The sequence below is a fragment of the Balaenoptera acutorostrata genome, chromosome 10 (genome assembly GCF_949987535.1).
Source record: "Balaenoptera acutorostrata chromosome 10, mBalAcu1.1, whole genome shotgun sequence".
Classification (NCBI taxonomy): Eukaryota; Metazoa; Chordata; class Mammalia; order Artiodactyla; family Balaenopteridae; genus Balaenoptera; species Balaenoptera acutorostrata.
This window is the reverse complement of record NC_080073.1, coordinates 76,876,034-76,890,877: the sequence shown is the minus strand read 5'-3', so window position 1 is coordinate 76,890,877 and position 14,844 is coordinate 76,876,034. Positions and strand designations below refer to the sequence as shown.

The 14,844-nt window shown below is 44.9% G+C and overlaps 1 protein-coding gene across 7 annotated transcripts in view; it reads right to left on the bottom strand.

Moving 5' to 3' along the window:
- The window catches only part of RUNX2 (RUNX family transcription factor 2), a 314,463-nt gene that overhangs the window by 91,721 nt on the left and 207,898 nt on the right, over nt 1–14,844 (bottom strand). For 3 of the 7 annotated variants that reach the window (XM_057554385.1, XM_057554386.1, XM_057554390.1), the window contains one exon: nt 10,370–14,686. The exons of the other annotated variants lie outside the window; for them this stretch is intronic. In XM_057554385.1, coding sequence (XP_057410368.1) covers nt 14,208–14,686 — 479 coding nt within the window. In that variant the 3' untranslated portion in view covers nt 10,370–14,207. Of the gene's footprint in view, nt 1–10,369; nt 14,687–14,844 lie in introns of those variants that run through there. 7 annotated transcript variants of the gene reach the window in all.

Here is a 14,844-nt window from a genome sequence, read left to right as displayed (position 1 = left end):
AAACCTTCCTTGAAATGCAAATACAGTGACTCCTCAAAGGTGAGGGTCGGGACAATTTTGTTTTATAAAAGAGGATGTCCACAGCGCAGGGGTAACTGGTGTGGGCTCGGAGAGAGATGCGGGGTCCATGGGAGGTTCTTCAGGAGCATGGCAGGCCTCCAAAAGAGGGGTCTAGAGGACTAGGTAGAGAAGACCCCAAAATACGGTTTTAAAGTTTTATGCAGGGTCGGTCATGAGCATAACTCTCGTGAAGTTCTTTGACTGTGTCTCATCCAGAGCGTCAACATCTCCCAACCATTTATACTTGTCACGCCACTGAATGCTGAAGGGTCCGACGTGCCAAATCATCCCTCCCTTTCTCATCAAGACTCCGGTCCACTTGGTAGTAGAGGTTGAACAAGCAATCGGATAAAATATATCTATACTTTGTCCTGAAAATCTGATATTTTGTGCTGTCATCCCTCGACATTTTTATAGTGGTACTTTCTTTTGTTAAACATTAAGATCGCACGTTTTTTTTCTTCATGTTGTATATTTCGATAACATAGGTATTTCCTCTGGTTTTTGATGATCTGATATTGAATCTGGTTTCTGAAGTGGGACTCGTCTCCCACAGAGGTTCTGATACTGCTCATCCCACCCCCCTCACTCTGACGCCTGTGAGAATCCCTCTTGCCCATCCTATCGGTGGAAGTGTGATTTGGAATGCTACCGAAGGCCACGAGCTGGGGGCAGCTGTCTCACCCTCTTTTTCTCTCTGGAGAGCTGTCCGTGGGGGGATCTCCATGGTGGGATCGATCTGTTGCCAGGTACCACACTGCAGGGTGGACGTGGGGCTGACACGAGCTCAGCTGCAGACCCACAATGGCGAGGAATTACTCAGCCTTCCAGATCCAGCTCAAGTGTCATCTTCCTGCTGTGCCCAGGAGCTGCTGCCTGAATGGGGCTCCTCTACCCTTGGTTCACATCACTGTTGTGGCACTGCTATGCCATGTTGTCACGTACAGCTTTATTTTTCTGTCTCTCTGAGCAGATGGTGAGTTTCTTGAGGGCATGGGGTATGTCTCATTCACTGCCATTCCCATCATTTCTAAGAAGTGTTTTTACATCAGTGTTTACTGAATGAATAAAAATGCAGCCCTTCCCTCAAGGTCAGATGAGAATTGGGGATTGTGAAGCAAACAATGACAGCTATTCTCTCAAGCAAGGGATAGGGTAAAGCTACACATTCTTCCTCTTCTTAGCCCTCCACCTCCTTCCACCCTGTAAATGGCTTTGCACTTGTGTCTGATAATCAAGGGGCACAATAAGGCTGTGTCTATCATTAAACAGGCATCAGATGATTAATTACGTTCTAAGTTTTGTGTGATAGCACTACACCTAGTACCTGTGTCTTCCATCCTTGCCCCACTAGAACGGTTTTCTTCTTGCATCTTTAAAATTGAAGAGATCTTGGTGATAGGTAACTCAGATAGTAAGTAGATAAAAGGTAAAACTGAGATGGAAAATCTTTTTTCAAGATGAGCTGTCATGTACCATTTGTTTAGATGGCTAGGATATCGTGTTAATGAAGTCCAGAGTGTGGCCGCGTCTCTATAGCCAGAGCATGAAAGAGCGAATAGAAAGACCTCGGACCACCACAAGGTCATGACATCTACCCTTAGCATTGAGGACAAGGGGGCCTAGGGACATCGGCTTGAACCATGTTGCCAACAGATAGATCATCTTTATCCAGGAAGGAATGACACTGATGCTCTTAGACTGACGTTCTCACTAAGTCAGACCTGGGAGCTTTATCTATGATTTTAACGAAGTCATACATAGCAGGTCTTTTTCAATAAGGTGAGCTGGAATATGGTATGTTGGAAATTCGTATGTTGGAAATTAATTCACATGAATATAAGAAATTTTTAACAGAATCAGTATGAGTTTATAAAAAATGGAAATAGGTTCATAAAAAGTACAAAAGTAAATAAGTGCTTAATGAAAAGACAACACAGAAGAAGCCACTCTTATAAAGGAAGGAAATGTCTCTTCCAGTGAATGAGTATCAGAACGGCTTGGAAATAGATTCCAACCCTTCACGTCCCCTCATCTGTCTACAGGGTGATCCTGCGTAAGTGATTTGACCTCTCTGGGGTTTCATTTACTAATCCTCTACAAACTGGCCATTTTTGCCAATTCTGTGAGAAACAATGGACCTCGTTCTCTCTCTTAATGCTAGGCAGACTCTACCTGCCTCTTAAAACTCCCCATAATTTCTCCATTCTAAAAGCTACTCCAAATCTATAGGTAAGAGTTGCTGCATGGAACCTTAGCATACCATCTAGAAGGTAATATATCACTGCCCACATTTAAGGAGAAGGTCAAGAGAGGTTAAGTGGCTTGTTCAAGGTCACACATTTCGTTGGTAGGGATCTGGAACCCAGATCATTTTGCCACTAACTGCTTTCCCCCTTTCTTTCTTTTTTTTTTTTTTTTTTTGAATTAATTAATTTATTTTTTGGCCACGACGCATGACATATGGGATCTTAGTTCCCCGACCAGGGATTGAACCCGTGCCCCCTGCAGTGGAAGCGCAGAGTCCTAACCACTGGACCGCCAGGGAATTCCCTCTGCTTCCCTCTTTCAATATACCACTCAACCCCTTAATGAAGAGTTGGCTGCATGACTGTGACAACAAGAAAGAGAAAATAGAAGACCAGCTTTCCCCCTCTGATTATATGAAAATCATCCACTTTTTCAACACCAAGCCTCCCATATACTGTGGTAGAAATGAAAGGCTTGTATGACTAAATATAGATGTCAAGTATCTCACAAATACTTGAGTGTTTCAGGAAATGAAAAATGGAAAATGAAATTGGCTATAAGCAGAAATCAAAACTATCCAAATTGTCTCTAGAAACTAATCACTAACTTTTTAATCTCTGTTTTGGGCAACCTGAAACATTCATGAATTCGCTTAAATAAAGAATGGCATGACAAACACCTCTTATTGGGATGGATTGAGTTGAATAGAGACGCTTTCCAAGGTGCTTTGTAATGGTGCTGTTTTAAGCCTTCCACCATACTGCCCTGCCTAGAGTAGGTGTTCAATAAATATTTTCAGAAAGAAGAAAGAAAAGAAGGCAGAGAGAGTGAGAGGGAGAGAGGTCATTTCTGTTCTCTTGGGATTTCAGGAAAATGGGATATTAATTCCATATAAAGTAGACGTAAGGAAATAGTCTATAAAATGCTTTAAAACAGTTGAAGAGAAGCCTACTTATTCAGTTAAAGAGATTTAAATGATTTAGGGCAGAGAACACCGGCGCCCCATTCCCAGGCTCCTCCAGGCCGCTGCACAAGTACACAAAGCCGTGCACACACCAGGTATCCCATCTCAGGCCTGAGGCCTCCAGGATCAGCTCTCTCCAGTACACAGCACTGCCTCTTAGTGATGCATTTCAGAAATGGGGGATCTGGGTGCTGCCCCTTCATCAGGTGGTAAGAAGGATCCCAGAGCCACTCCTGGAAACGAGAGAGCTGAAGTTGACAGGAATTTCTTGGCTTGGGCCTTTCTCTTCTAAGATGAGGTCAATGCTGCCAAATTAGGTTCATTAATACCTTTTGCAGTAACAAAATTAACATGAAACTCAACACACCTAAATGGAAAACCTTGGAAGAGATTACAGACTGGGGACTGAGGTTGGGGTAGGGTCAACATTTCTGTTCTGAATGTGCCTGTGTGTTTTAAATTTATAGTTTATGTGATGTGATGTCTCTGAGTTCCTACAGGGAAGAACCCATGGTAAACCAATTGCCAAACTTAGCCATGACGTTCGGTAGAAAATTAGTTTATAAAATATGTAGAAAAATATTACTTTCAAAGAGCAACATTTTTTTAAATGTTAAAAGAATATTTTTTAAAAAGCATTCCACTTGGGGCTCCAGCTCTATTGTGATTCAAACTATTTGGAAACCTTATTGACTCATTTTAAGAGAATCATCTTAGTTATTATGAGTAACGATAATAGGTCCCATCAGTTTTATACTTACTATGCTGTGGACACTTTGCTAGGCTTCCTCATATCTCATTAACTCATTTACTTTCTCCATTATACAGATGATAAAGGAGATTGTGTCTAAAGTTTTAGCTTAGGAATATAGTCTCTGGAATCAGGCAGATCTAGGCTTGAGTCTTAATGGCTGTGTAACTTGGGCAAGTCTGAGCCTCAGTTTCTTCATCAGTAAAATGGGGATAAAACCAATACTACCTTCTTCATAGGTTGCTGAGAAGATTGAGATAAGTCATGTGAAACATTCAGCCAAGTGCCAAGGGCATAGTCCAGTGTGCCATGAAAATTAAATGGTGTTAAGTATTATTATTATTATTATTTGATCACATTACCAGTACCAAATACAACTTTTCCCCAAGAGGAAATTAAAACAATGGCCATCAGTGCCATCCCAAGAGGGGAAGGAGGTAAATCATCTTCTGTCTCCACTCCTTTCTCCCCGGGATGTTCGTATTCGTGAGATGAGGGCCAAGCAAACTTCAAGGACAGCTACAGAGGATGAAAATTGTGAGAAAATAGTTGCTGGGGTGTCCTTTGTGCATTGCAGGGGAGGGGGCGGCAAGCAGGAAAAGGAAGGACCAGGGTTTAGGAGTATGATGGGAAGAAGAAAGGCCATAAGGGGGACTTTTTGGACCTGATTACCGGTACGAGCCTCTCTACCTGCTCCTAACGTCCCTTCCTTCTCTCACTCCTGCAAGCCCCAAGGAGAGACAGTCAGGGAGTACCAGGCACCCCTGCTCTCTGGGAAGCAACTTCTGGGTGGCATGAGCCGGCAGCAGTGTGCAGCCTTGCCCCACAGAGCCCCACAGCGGCTCTGGCAGCTCCCTGGGAAAGAAGAAAGCAGCGTCTTACATGTGTGGCGTATTCTAAAACAAAATAAGAACTGCGAGATTTGATGGACTCTGACAGGGGGAAGAAGGGAGTGAAAAAGATGGAACAAAGATGCCATTTTAAAATTATTGGCTTGGGTTCAGGATTTCACTATTTTCTATGGCAAGGAGCAAGTAAAAAAATCCCTCCTATTGATGAGTATTTTTTTATAGTCGGTGAAAGCCAAAGGGCTCGGGGCTTCCGACTATTCCCTCCTGGGGCACCTGGGAGCCGGTCCTCTGGATAACTCAGAAAAGAGCTGGATGGACAGCAGGCAGGAGACTCAGAGGCCCCCAGCAAGCAGCATGAAGGAGGCACGGGTGCAGGAGGACAGACTGTGTTTTCAGCTAGGATTCTGTGATCTTCCTGCCAAACGGGGGTTTACAAAGCAAAAACCTCCAGAGAATTCTCATACTTTCTGGCTTATTCTCCTGGTGTTCATCTTAACAGGAATCAGCTGTTTGCCTTCTCACTTCTCCAGCATGTTGCCGAGGAGAATTTAGCATCTGGTCTGGCTATTATTAAAAACAAGAACATCCTGCTCCGTTGGGAGAACAGCACCACTGGCAAGAAAAGGACAGAGATATTTGCATTCAGGATTCCAAAGATGGGTTTCGGTTCAATATCTGCTCTCCCTCCTCCCCACCCCCCCTCCCCACCCAGGCTTTCATTTTAAAATTTCCCAATGCATCTGTCATTTGCATCGTGGTCTCCTCTTTCTGAAACAGAGAGATGGAGTGTACTTTTTCCTTTCACTGGGAGGCAGGAATCACTGGAGTTGTTCAAACACTGACCCGCTCCCGCTGTGTGATAAAGTTGAACTACCAGAGGAAATTTTTTTTTTTTTACAACTGCGGAAATGAAAAAGTAAACAAGACTGGGGCTGCATCGGTATTCAGGCTCCAGCTTTTTTGTTGTTGTTTTTGTCTTTTGCTTTTTTTAAGCATTGGGCTAGGAGCCTGAAGGAACCGTATAATATGAAAAACCCTGAGAGGTTTTATTAGCCAATAAAAAAAAAAAACTGAGTTCCCATTAACCACTTAACTCCTTGCTAAAGTTCCGCCCTTTCTTCCCTCCTGGATCCTTCTCTCCCTCTGATGCCCGGGAAGAATAGAAATTTGGCCCATCGGTCTCTCCCCGCACAATCTGAGTTCCCAGTGTGTCCCAGAAGTTGTGGTGGAGAATTACATTCAGTAATTATCTCTGCATTTCTCATCTGTAAAACCACTAATAAGATCTTGATAAGGAGTCAGATTTTCTATGCCCCCAAATCCACACCCAGAAAGACTCCCTGAGCACACTGCTAAAAGGAGAAAGGTCATCGTGATTTTCAAGATTTCAATACTAAATGACTGTTAGAGAAAAACAGAATCGGGCTAAGACATTGCTGGAATATGTCATGATTCTCACAAAAGGCTCCTCTCCTTTCAGGGCAGAAGAATAGAGAGAAACTCACAGAGAAACAGAAAGTGAAACTGGCCAGAGTTGTTACACTGTCAGAGATGGATGCAGTTATAAAAAAAATAAATGACCTAATTTAGGAAGGAAAGGATGTCCAAGGAGATTTAAATCATAAAACCGTTGTATTAAGGCTCCCGCGATTACACATGTCATGCGGTTTTATGTGTTTGCTTTTGCTGTTTTTAAATAAGACATTTGCACATTTACATCAATCCATCATCCGATTGCATTTTGGGAGTTCCTGGTACCCTCAGCTCTCAAAGACCCCCTTCAGCTCTGCCACTGTATCCTGTATCTCCTAACTCCACTGATCCCACTCTATCTTCCTTCCATCCCCGCATCCGGGCTACCTCTGGTACTTTGGGTTCTCCAGTAGAAATGTCCCAAGGCAGAAGGAGTACAGGGCCACATGAGACCTCGTTGCAATTTTGTGTTCTGGTCTCATTTAGTGTTGTGAAGACAAAACTAGTTCTTGAAGGGCTTGTGTGGAAGAACTTTTGCTCGTCCCCATCCCTCCCCAGTCCTATTTTTTTAGCATTTTGCTAGATGGTCTTGGTTTCTCTATAAGGATGACAGGTTGGGGGGTGGGGGGCAGGGGTGGGATTCTTCCCATCCTATTGGCTGTGGAGTGGCACAGAAAGACCTGGGACAAAAAGACAGCAATCATGACGTGAGCTACCTTTGCAATGCTAAAACATAAAGCAGGTTTTCCAGAAAACCCCACTGAGCGGTCAGACATCATTGCAACAAGATAATAAGCAAATGAAATTAAAATAAATTTTAGTACAAGTTCAGTGAGTTTCCAGAAACTTGATCCTTCTGCTTTCCAACTGGTTGAGCATGTCCGTCCAGGACAGCAGGGCCGGTTGAATCACAAAACGCTTGTGAATAAATGCGTTACAAAAATGAATAATAACCCTTCTTAGATGTTCATGTCACCGTGCTCCTGACATCTCAGGGAGGCGTCCAGTGTCCCCTGTCCCTTCTAAATAACCTATTTGAAGAAGAGTAATTGCTTGTGGGATGCTGTGGTTTTTTGCAGAACTTGAGGCAAATAAATGCTGTGTCAAGGGGTATCTGTGTGTGTGCTGAGCTTCGTCTTTCCCTGAAGGTTGCTCTGGCACCTCTTCCCATCCCTCCACCCTCCTCCCTCCCCGCCTCCCTCCCTTCAGGTGTGCGTGCACCCATCACACACACACACATACATACACACACACACACACACACACAAACGCCCCTTAGTATACTGCCCTTTACATCTTCAGTGGATCCTTTGCCAAATTTTGATGAATTACTTTTTTAAAAATGTCATTTCCAAGGCCTCCCGACTGAATGCTGTGAAGCCCCAGGGGAGCCACACAGAAGCTCGAGGAGGAGGGAGACGCCCTCGCCTTTGCTCAGAGCTCATAATTTAAATGAGAGCCATCCATGTATTGGTTACTAGCTGGCCTTACTTAAGCATCTTCTGCAGACCCCAGGAGAGAGCCCGGGAAGGAAGAGCAGAGGTGGTGGAGCAGGGATTGGAGTAGCCCGGCGCCCCCAGCACCAGTGAGCAACCAGCTGTCACCCACATGTCCTCGGCACCAACACCCGGACAGCTCAGGCATCCTTCGAAGGATCCTTCCTGAGCCCTTCGGACCCGATTCGAGGCGCAAATACGTGTGTTTGCCTGGGGTCTCACAGGAGAGCTGGCCCTCGCTCACTGAAACGGAGGAAGTCAGTTGTCCCCAGAAAAACTTAGAGCCTGTAAGATAGCAATCTCATCATACCACCCGCCCCTCCCCTCCCCCCCCCCCCCCCACCACCAAAAAAACCCTGTTTCCTAGGACAGGTCTCTAAAATGGCCTTAAGTGATTGGGTCAGAGATTGAAACTGGATTGCCCACTGTTAACCTGATCATCTAGGTAGGGTTGTTTGCTTACATCAGACCAGCTGGTACCTGCATTTGCACCCTGGCTCTTGGCTGGGTCAGTGCAATGAACCACCCGCTTCCAGAGGGGATGAGAAATCAACACGTGCAGATCTGTGGGCCCTGCCCTCCCTGTGAACAAGGGCTTCCTCTACCTCCTCCCTGGCCTTTTCAGACTGTTCTCAAATCCCATAAACATAAACATGTGGCTCTTCAACCGCATCTGTAGATAATAACTTCAGGGGGCTTCCTGTTTACACGGCAATACCCATTTCCCAGCCAAATAAACTCTGCGACAGAGAGCTGAGGTGTTTATGGGGCCAGTCTCGGCCGGGATCGAGTTAACAGGAAACACCCACTCTCCAAGAAATGTCTGATGATTAAATATTTGTGGGGCAGGGGGCACAAAGGGTCAAAAACACTGGAGAAATTGCTTTCTTCTTCCGCCTGTCGTTTCCAGTGAGAAACAGAAGTGGCCATGATAAATACAGCCCAGCCGGCCAGGCCTAGCAAAGCCCCACAGCCGTGCTGTTCGCGGGCTGCAGGGCCCGTGAAGCGGGGAAGATGGAGGAAGTGCAGACTGGAGAGTCAGGGGCCTCTGTCCCAACACATACAGCCCTCAGGGTGCCATCAGGTGGAGGGACGGGGCAGGCAGATGGCATCCGTCCCCGGGAAGTCCCTCAGTCTCCTATCTGGCCGTCCTGTTTCAGTGAGCGACGTATTCTCGCACCAGCTCTGTCCAGAAAGCCTACGAAGTGAGAGCCTTTAGCCCAGTCATTCTTAATCGGGGCGATTTTGCCCCCCCCAGGGAGCACCTGGCAACGTCTGGAGACATTTTTCATTGTCGCGACTGGGCAGACGCTACAGGCACGCAGCAGGTAGAAGCCAGGCACGCTGCTAAACACCCTCCAATGCACAGGACAGTCCTCCCTGCACACACGCCGAAGAATTATCCAGCCTGAAACGTCAGTAGCGCCAAGGTCTAGCCCAGTGCCTTTCCGTAAACCAAGAAACTGAGACCCCGAGGAGGAGAGTGATTTGCTGCTGCGGGATAAAGCTGGAGAGGCCGAGAAGGCCACCATGCCCACCTCCCGTGCAGTGCCTTTTAAAGCCACACAGATGTTTAATTTAAAAGGATAAATAAATATACATCCTCAAAGAGTTGCAAACAAGTTCCCTGGCCTAAGTTCACCCAAGTGCTTTTAGGATGTCTCCCAGGCTTAGAAATGAGCTGTTTCCAAGATCTCTCAGAAAACAGTGCCAAAGGGGTAAGAATGAGCAGATCTAAAAGGCAGCCTCTAACTCCTAGCGTGATGTGGGCCCCCCCGCCAGTGACTGCGCTTGTCGGCACCGAGGTTTCCCCGTCCCTCTCTAGAACTGTGATAAGCCAAGGCATACGGACAGCACGGGACGGGACGGAAAGAAAGCAACCGCTCTACCCCAGGCCCTCGACCTTCTCGCAGGGGAGGGACTTACCAAAAATAAACAGTGGCCCAGAAAAAACGTCTCCAAACTAGAGTTAACCTCACTAGTAGTAGAATTTTTCTGAGGCTAGAGCTCTCCAGGCCAAGGTCCGTTTTCACTCATCCTTGTCTTTGGTTGACTTTCTGTTTAAGAACCCAAAAGAGACGTCAGAAGGAAAACAGACTACCCTCTACGGCTGGGCTGCTTGAGCTCTTGTGACTACAGTCAAGGGTTCACTTGTCGGCCCCGTTCATGTGCCCAGAGATTCGCATCATGGAACCATCGAGGCTGCTGTCTTTCTACCCTGACTCGTCCCCTGGTTGGAATAAGGGGCTTTACCCAAGGATGGGGTGAGCACTCCTTCCTTCAGACAACAGGCTGATAAGGAAGTGAGCACACTGCTAGATTCTTCACCCACCCCTCTCTAGGGGTAGGACAAAACAAGAACCCAGCGCTTACCAAGACGGTTTTCCTCTCACCAGTAACATAGGATCTCTGCTCTCATCCAGCCCTGGCAAGTCCTACGACCAATAAGTGCCCAGGTGTAGGCAGGAGTAGGCGTCAGACTAGAGAAGAAACCGCGGATGAGAAAAGACCCAGTGTACACACATAACAAAACCAAAAAAGCCATTTTATTGAAAATTAAATTCAAACTTCAAATTAATATTACAATCATGAGAAAAATGCCAAATAATTCAATTTACAGTTGCAACATACAATACAAATAGTCCCTTTGAAGTTAAGAGTAAACTCATCCACAATCATGACCTGTGGCACAAAGCAGAATTTGTACAATATGTGCACGGAAAGCAAATCTTGGGCAACAGCGACTGGAAAAAAATAAAAATGAAAAGCTTGTATTTACACAAAATGCTACAAATATTTTTGTTCCACAGAAATCTAAGAATGGTAAAGCATATCCAAAAAAAATGGAATTTTATTCAAAATACCTAAGAAATTACTGTAAGTTATGGTTTTGGCTGATATACTTCAAAGTACTGCATAAAGAAGCAAACAGTTATTTGTAAACATGAAGTAAACAAACATCTAAAAAATTCTCACATAGAAAATATGTTTCAAATGTGTTATCTTTTTAAGAACAACAAATTCAAGGTTTGGAAGAGTCGTCTTTTATTTATTTTATTTATTATGGTTCTTTCGAATGTCATAGGTATAATTATTCTTTTTGCTAATGCTTTGTGTTTCCATGTATTCACCTAGACTCTGAGTCAGTCCCTTTCCTGGGAATGGAGGGAACTCTTTCAGCCAGCACACACATCTCTTCCCCTCTGAATCTGCAATGGACGGGCCCCAATGGTGTACAGTTCTCTGCTCACTTTTAAAAGGCCCTGGTGGGGGTAAGACGGCCTGAAGAGCGAACCACAGCTGATACTGTTGAGTCTTTCAGTTCCAACCTGGATGTCATTTCACACACAAAAAAACTAAAGCTTCGGTACCTGTTCTGGAACTCTGACATAGGTTAGAACAGGTTAAAAAAGTGGCTGTATTGGTCACACTGTAAACCATGCCTTTTTAATCTGAAGGAAGTAGAGTGCTGGCTAGTTCATGGTTCCACAGTAGCAGTAAGGCTTTGCTTTGGTCTTGAAATCACAAATCATACACGTGACCCAGTGCAAATTAAGGATTTGGTTAAAAAAAAAAAAAAGAAGATAGAAAAATTTAACCCCCGGGCTAAAAAAGGGCTGAATTTGATCTAAGAAATGTAAATTACCCCATTGGAATGGTTTGAGTGAGGGGAGAAGGAAGAAGTGCTTGAATTTTTCCCAAGGAAAAAAAAGAAAACTTTTAAAGTGTTTCTGGGTTGCTGCCTGCAGCCACTATACTAACATTTCAACACAAAAGCATCCCTCAAGTCACTTAGTATGTGTACTGTAAACTTAAAAAAGCCCTTTCAACATTAAAAAAGAATGTACAGATATAGTACCTTTTTTATTAAATAGGGTACAGCTGGCACTGGCAGTAACATTTTTTTCTGTCAATTAATTAAGATTGAAATGTGTAACCAGACACTGGCTTTTTTAAGTGCTACTGAAACAAACACACATATTTTACACTTACAAATAAATGGACAGTGGCTTGCTTCAAGCTACCACACACAAATAATAAATAGTATCAATTACTACTTCCATCTTCAGTAATAGAAAAGTGGCCTATTTATCTAAGCATACTTGGTATACAACCTTTAGAAGGCAAAGTGTTTTGTTTTGGTTGGGCTTGGTTTTCCCCTCGATCTTTATTAGGAGGAGTCAGGGTGAATTCCCAGGCGAGGAGCACAGGTCCAATGCCCCACGAGCCGTCCCAAGATGCTTGGTGCTCTATGAGGTGGGCTGGACGATGGATGACCGGGGAGCAAGGGGCCTCTGGGGCTGGAGGCAAATCTCTATAAGGTTCTGCCTGGCGGCGGGCACAAGCTTTAAATGAAAGGGCCCTGACCTGTGGGGGAGGTGGGTGGGGATCTGCCTGGTAGGGTCGTGAAGTGGTCCTGGCTTGGATCAAGGATCCACACTTGAGAATCTGCCACGTGGCCGCCAGGAGTGGTCAAAGTGCATCCGACAGGAGGGCTTCGGCTCAAATTCATACGCAGTAGTAGACACCAAATTCCACCTAGCTTTGCCTTCCCTTCGCCCCCCCACGGTGAGAAATATGAATATCAGAGGCTCTATTCTGGGTCCCCACTGCCTATATGTTCTCAGATCAGCTGCCTGCTGGAACCTGCCTGCTCCTTCAGACGACCCTGCTCCCGGAAGACAAGGACTTAACTCTGCTCCTTTAAATGCAAATTCTGTGGGAAGCTGCCAGTGGGCCCCGGGCTAAGGCAGATTTGGGTTTCCCTGACTTACTGTTTGGTAAGGCGTTTTGGGTAACGCTCCCTGGGGCAGTTTTGCTTTCCTGTACCGTGTGTATCACGACTGATCCTTCAGCCACTTGTGTGGCTTTAAGCTGACTACGTCTTCACTGGTGATGTCGAGTTTTGCTTTAACTATGAAACCACAGAACATTGTTCTGCAGTTCAAGGATTCACTTGTGCTTGTCTTTTTAATATGACAAGAGTCATCATTATTTCAAAGAAATTAGGAAACCACATCACTCCAGCATTTCATGCCGACAAAGCGCAACGTAAGTGATAAAGGACTAAGGGTTGCTTTTTTTTAAATCTCTGATTATTGCTTTTTAAAAGGCAAAGCTGTGTTAGAGGCAATCAAAGATCTGAAAAGAACTAAACATAACATTTCCTTCATACATCACAAAAACAAGCTACATCTAAAATATTTGGAGATGGAAGTATTTTTAAAAATCACATTGTGTCTGGATGAACTGAAATTGCTTAGCAATATTTCAGATATGGCTCTAGCCCACTGAAGAAATTTGTTATTTAATAAAGAGCACTTTTAGAGACCGAAGTCAACATATCAATACACTAAGAAATGTTTCAAGGGTCCAAATGTCATTAAATAATTATAAATATATCTTTAAAGTTATATGACCATTCACGTTAGCAAGTTACCTCAGATTTTACACATATTCATAATTTAAAAAAAAAAAGAAGACAAATAACACACAGCCAAACGCAAACACTATCTCTACCATTATGGCTATAATAAGGTATTGCCATTTTCAGTTTTGCATAAAAGAAGAAGGGGTTAGGTGGGAAGGGGGCAGTCCGGGATCGGATTTCTTTTTGGTTAAATGGGAAAAGGAAAAAAAAAGAAAAGTATAAAAAGGTAAAATAAAGTAATCTATCCTGATCGGTACTTTCTGAAGTCACTTTCTTAAAGTAGGAAAAAAATTAAAATAAAAAACAACTGAACCAAACAGTTCAAATGAGTACTTGCAGCAAGTGTGAAAGCCAACGTTTGGAACAGTTACTCTGAATGGATGGCACGGGGACGGAAGCGTTCTTTCTGCCCCTCTTCCCTTCGTGGGCACCTGGCCCGGCTGTGTCAGCGGGTCTGCCGAGGGCACTGGTCCACACACAGCGGCACCGCGGGGGTGTGTGGTGTCAAAGCACAGGGGACAAGCGTCTCTGCTCTTCCTCCTGAACTTGGGAGTCCCCCCTCTCTGAACTGGCATCTGAACAGGTTACTGAGGATAACAGACCAAATGACCACAGCAACAGAAGTACCTTTTCTCCTTTGTTTGCTCGCAAAGGCACATGTTTAAATAGAGAATGATCTGAAATCTGATTAGGATTGTCTCTCTCGGGCCTCTTGCTTCTCAAGAGCTACCCTCTGAGGGTTGCAAGATCATGACAGAGTGAGTGAATGCCAAAAAAAAAAAAAAAAAAAAAAAGAACCTTCTAAAAAAACAGGCACTTTGTAGATAGGCTAGTTGATATACATATATATGCACTCTCTCTATATATGTATATGTCGATACATTTGGGACGTGGCTCCCAGAGACCCCGCTGGGCCACTGCTGAGGAAGTTTCAATAGGGCCGCCAAACAGATTCATCCATTCTGCCACTAGAATTCAAAACGGTGGGGGAACTGCTGTGGCTTCCGTCGGCGTCAACGCCGTCGCTCTGGTTAGGCAGGTTTGGGTTTAAGAGCGCGCTGCCGTTCGAGGTGGTGGTGCACGGCGGTAGCATTCTGGAAGGAGACCGGTCCCCGCCGGGCACCACGGGGAACTGATAGGATCCTGACGAGGTCCCATAGTAGAGATATGGAGTGCTGCTGGTCTGGAAGGGTCCGCTCTGGCTTTGGGAGGAGCCGGGGTAGGGCGGTGGCAGGTAGGTGTGGTAGTGAGTGGTGGCGGACATACCGAGGGACATGCCTGAGGTGACTGGCGGGGTATAAGTAAAGGTGGCTGGATAGTGCATTCGTGGGTTGGAGAAGCGGCTCTCAGTGAGGGATGAAATGCTTGAGAACTGCCTGGGGTCTGAAAAAGGGCCCAGTTCTGAAGCACCTAAAAATTACAACAGAAGATGGGGGGGGGAGGGGAAACATCTGTAAATAGCAGTTAAAATCATGAAAGAATTAATTTTTTTACAAGAAAAAAAAAAAAAAAAGAAAACTTTCGCTTTCCCCCAAAGGAAGAGCAAGCCACAAACAGACTTTCAAATG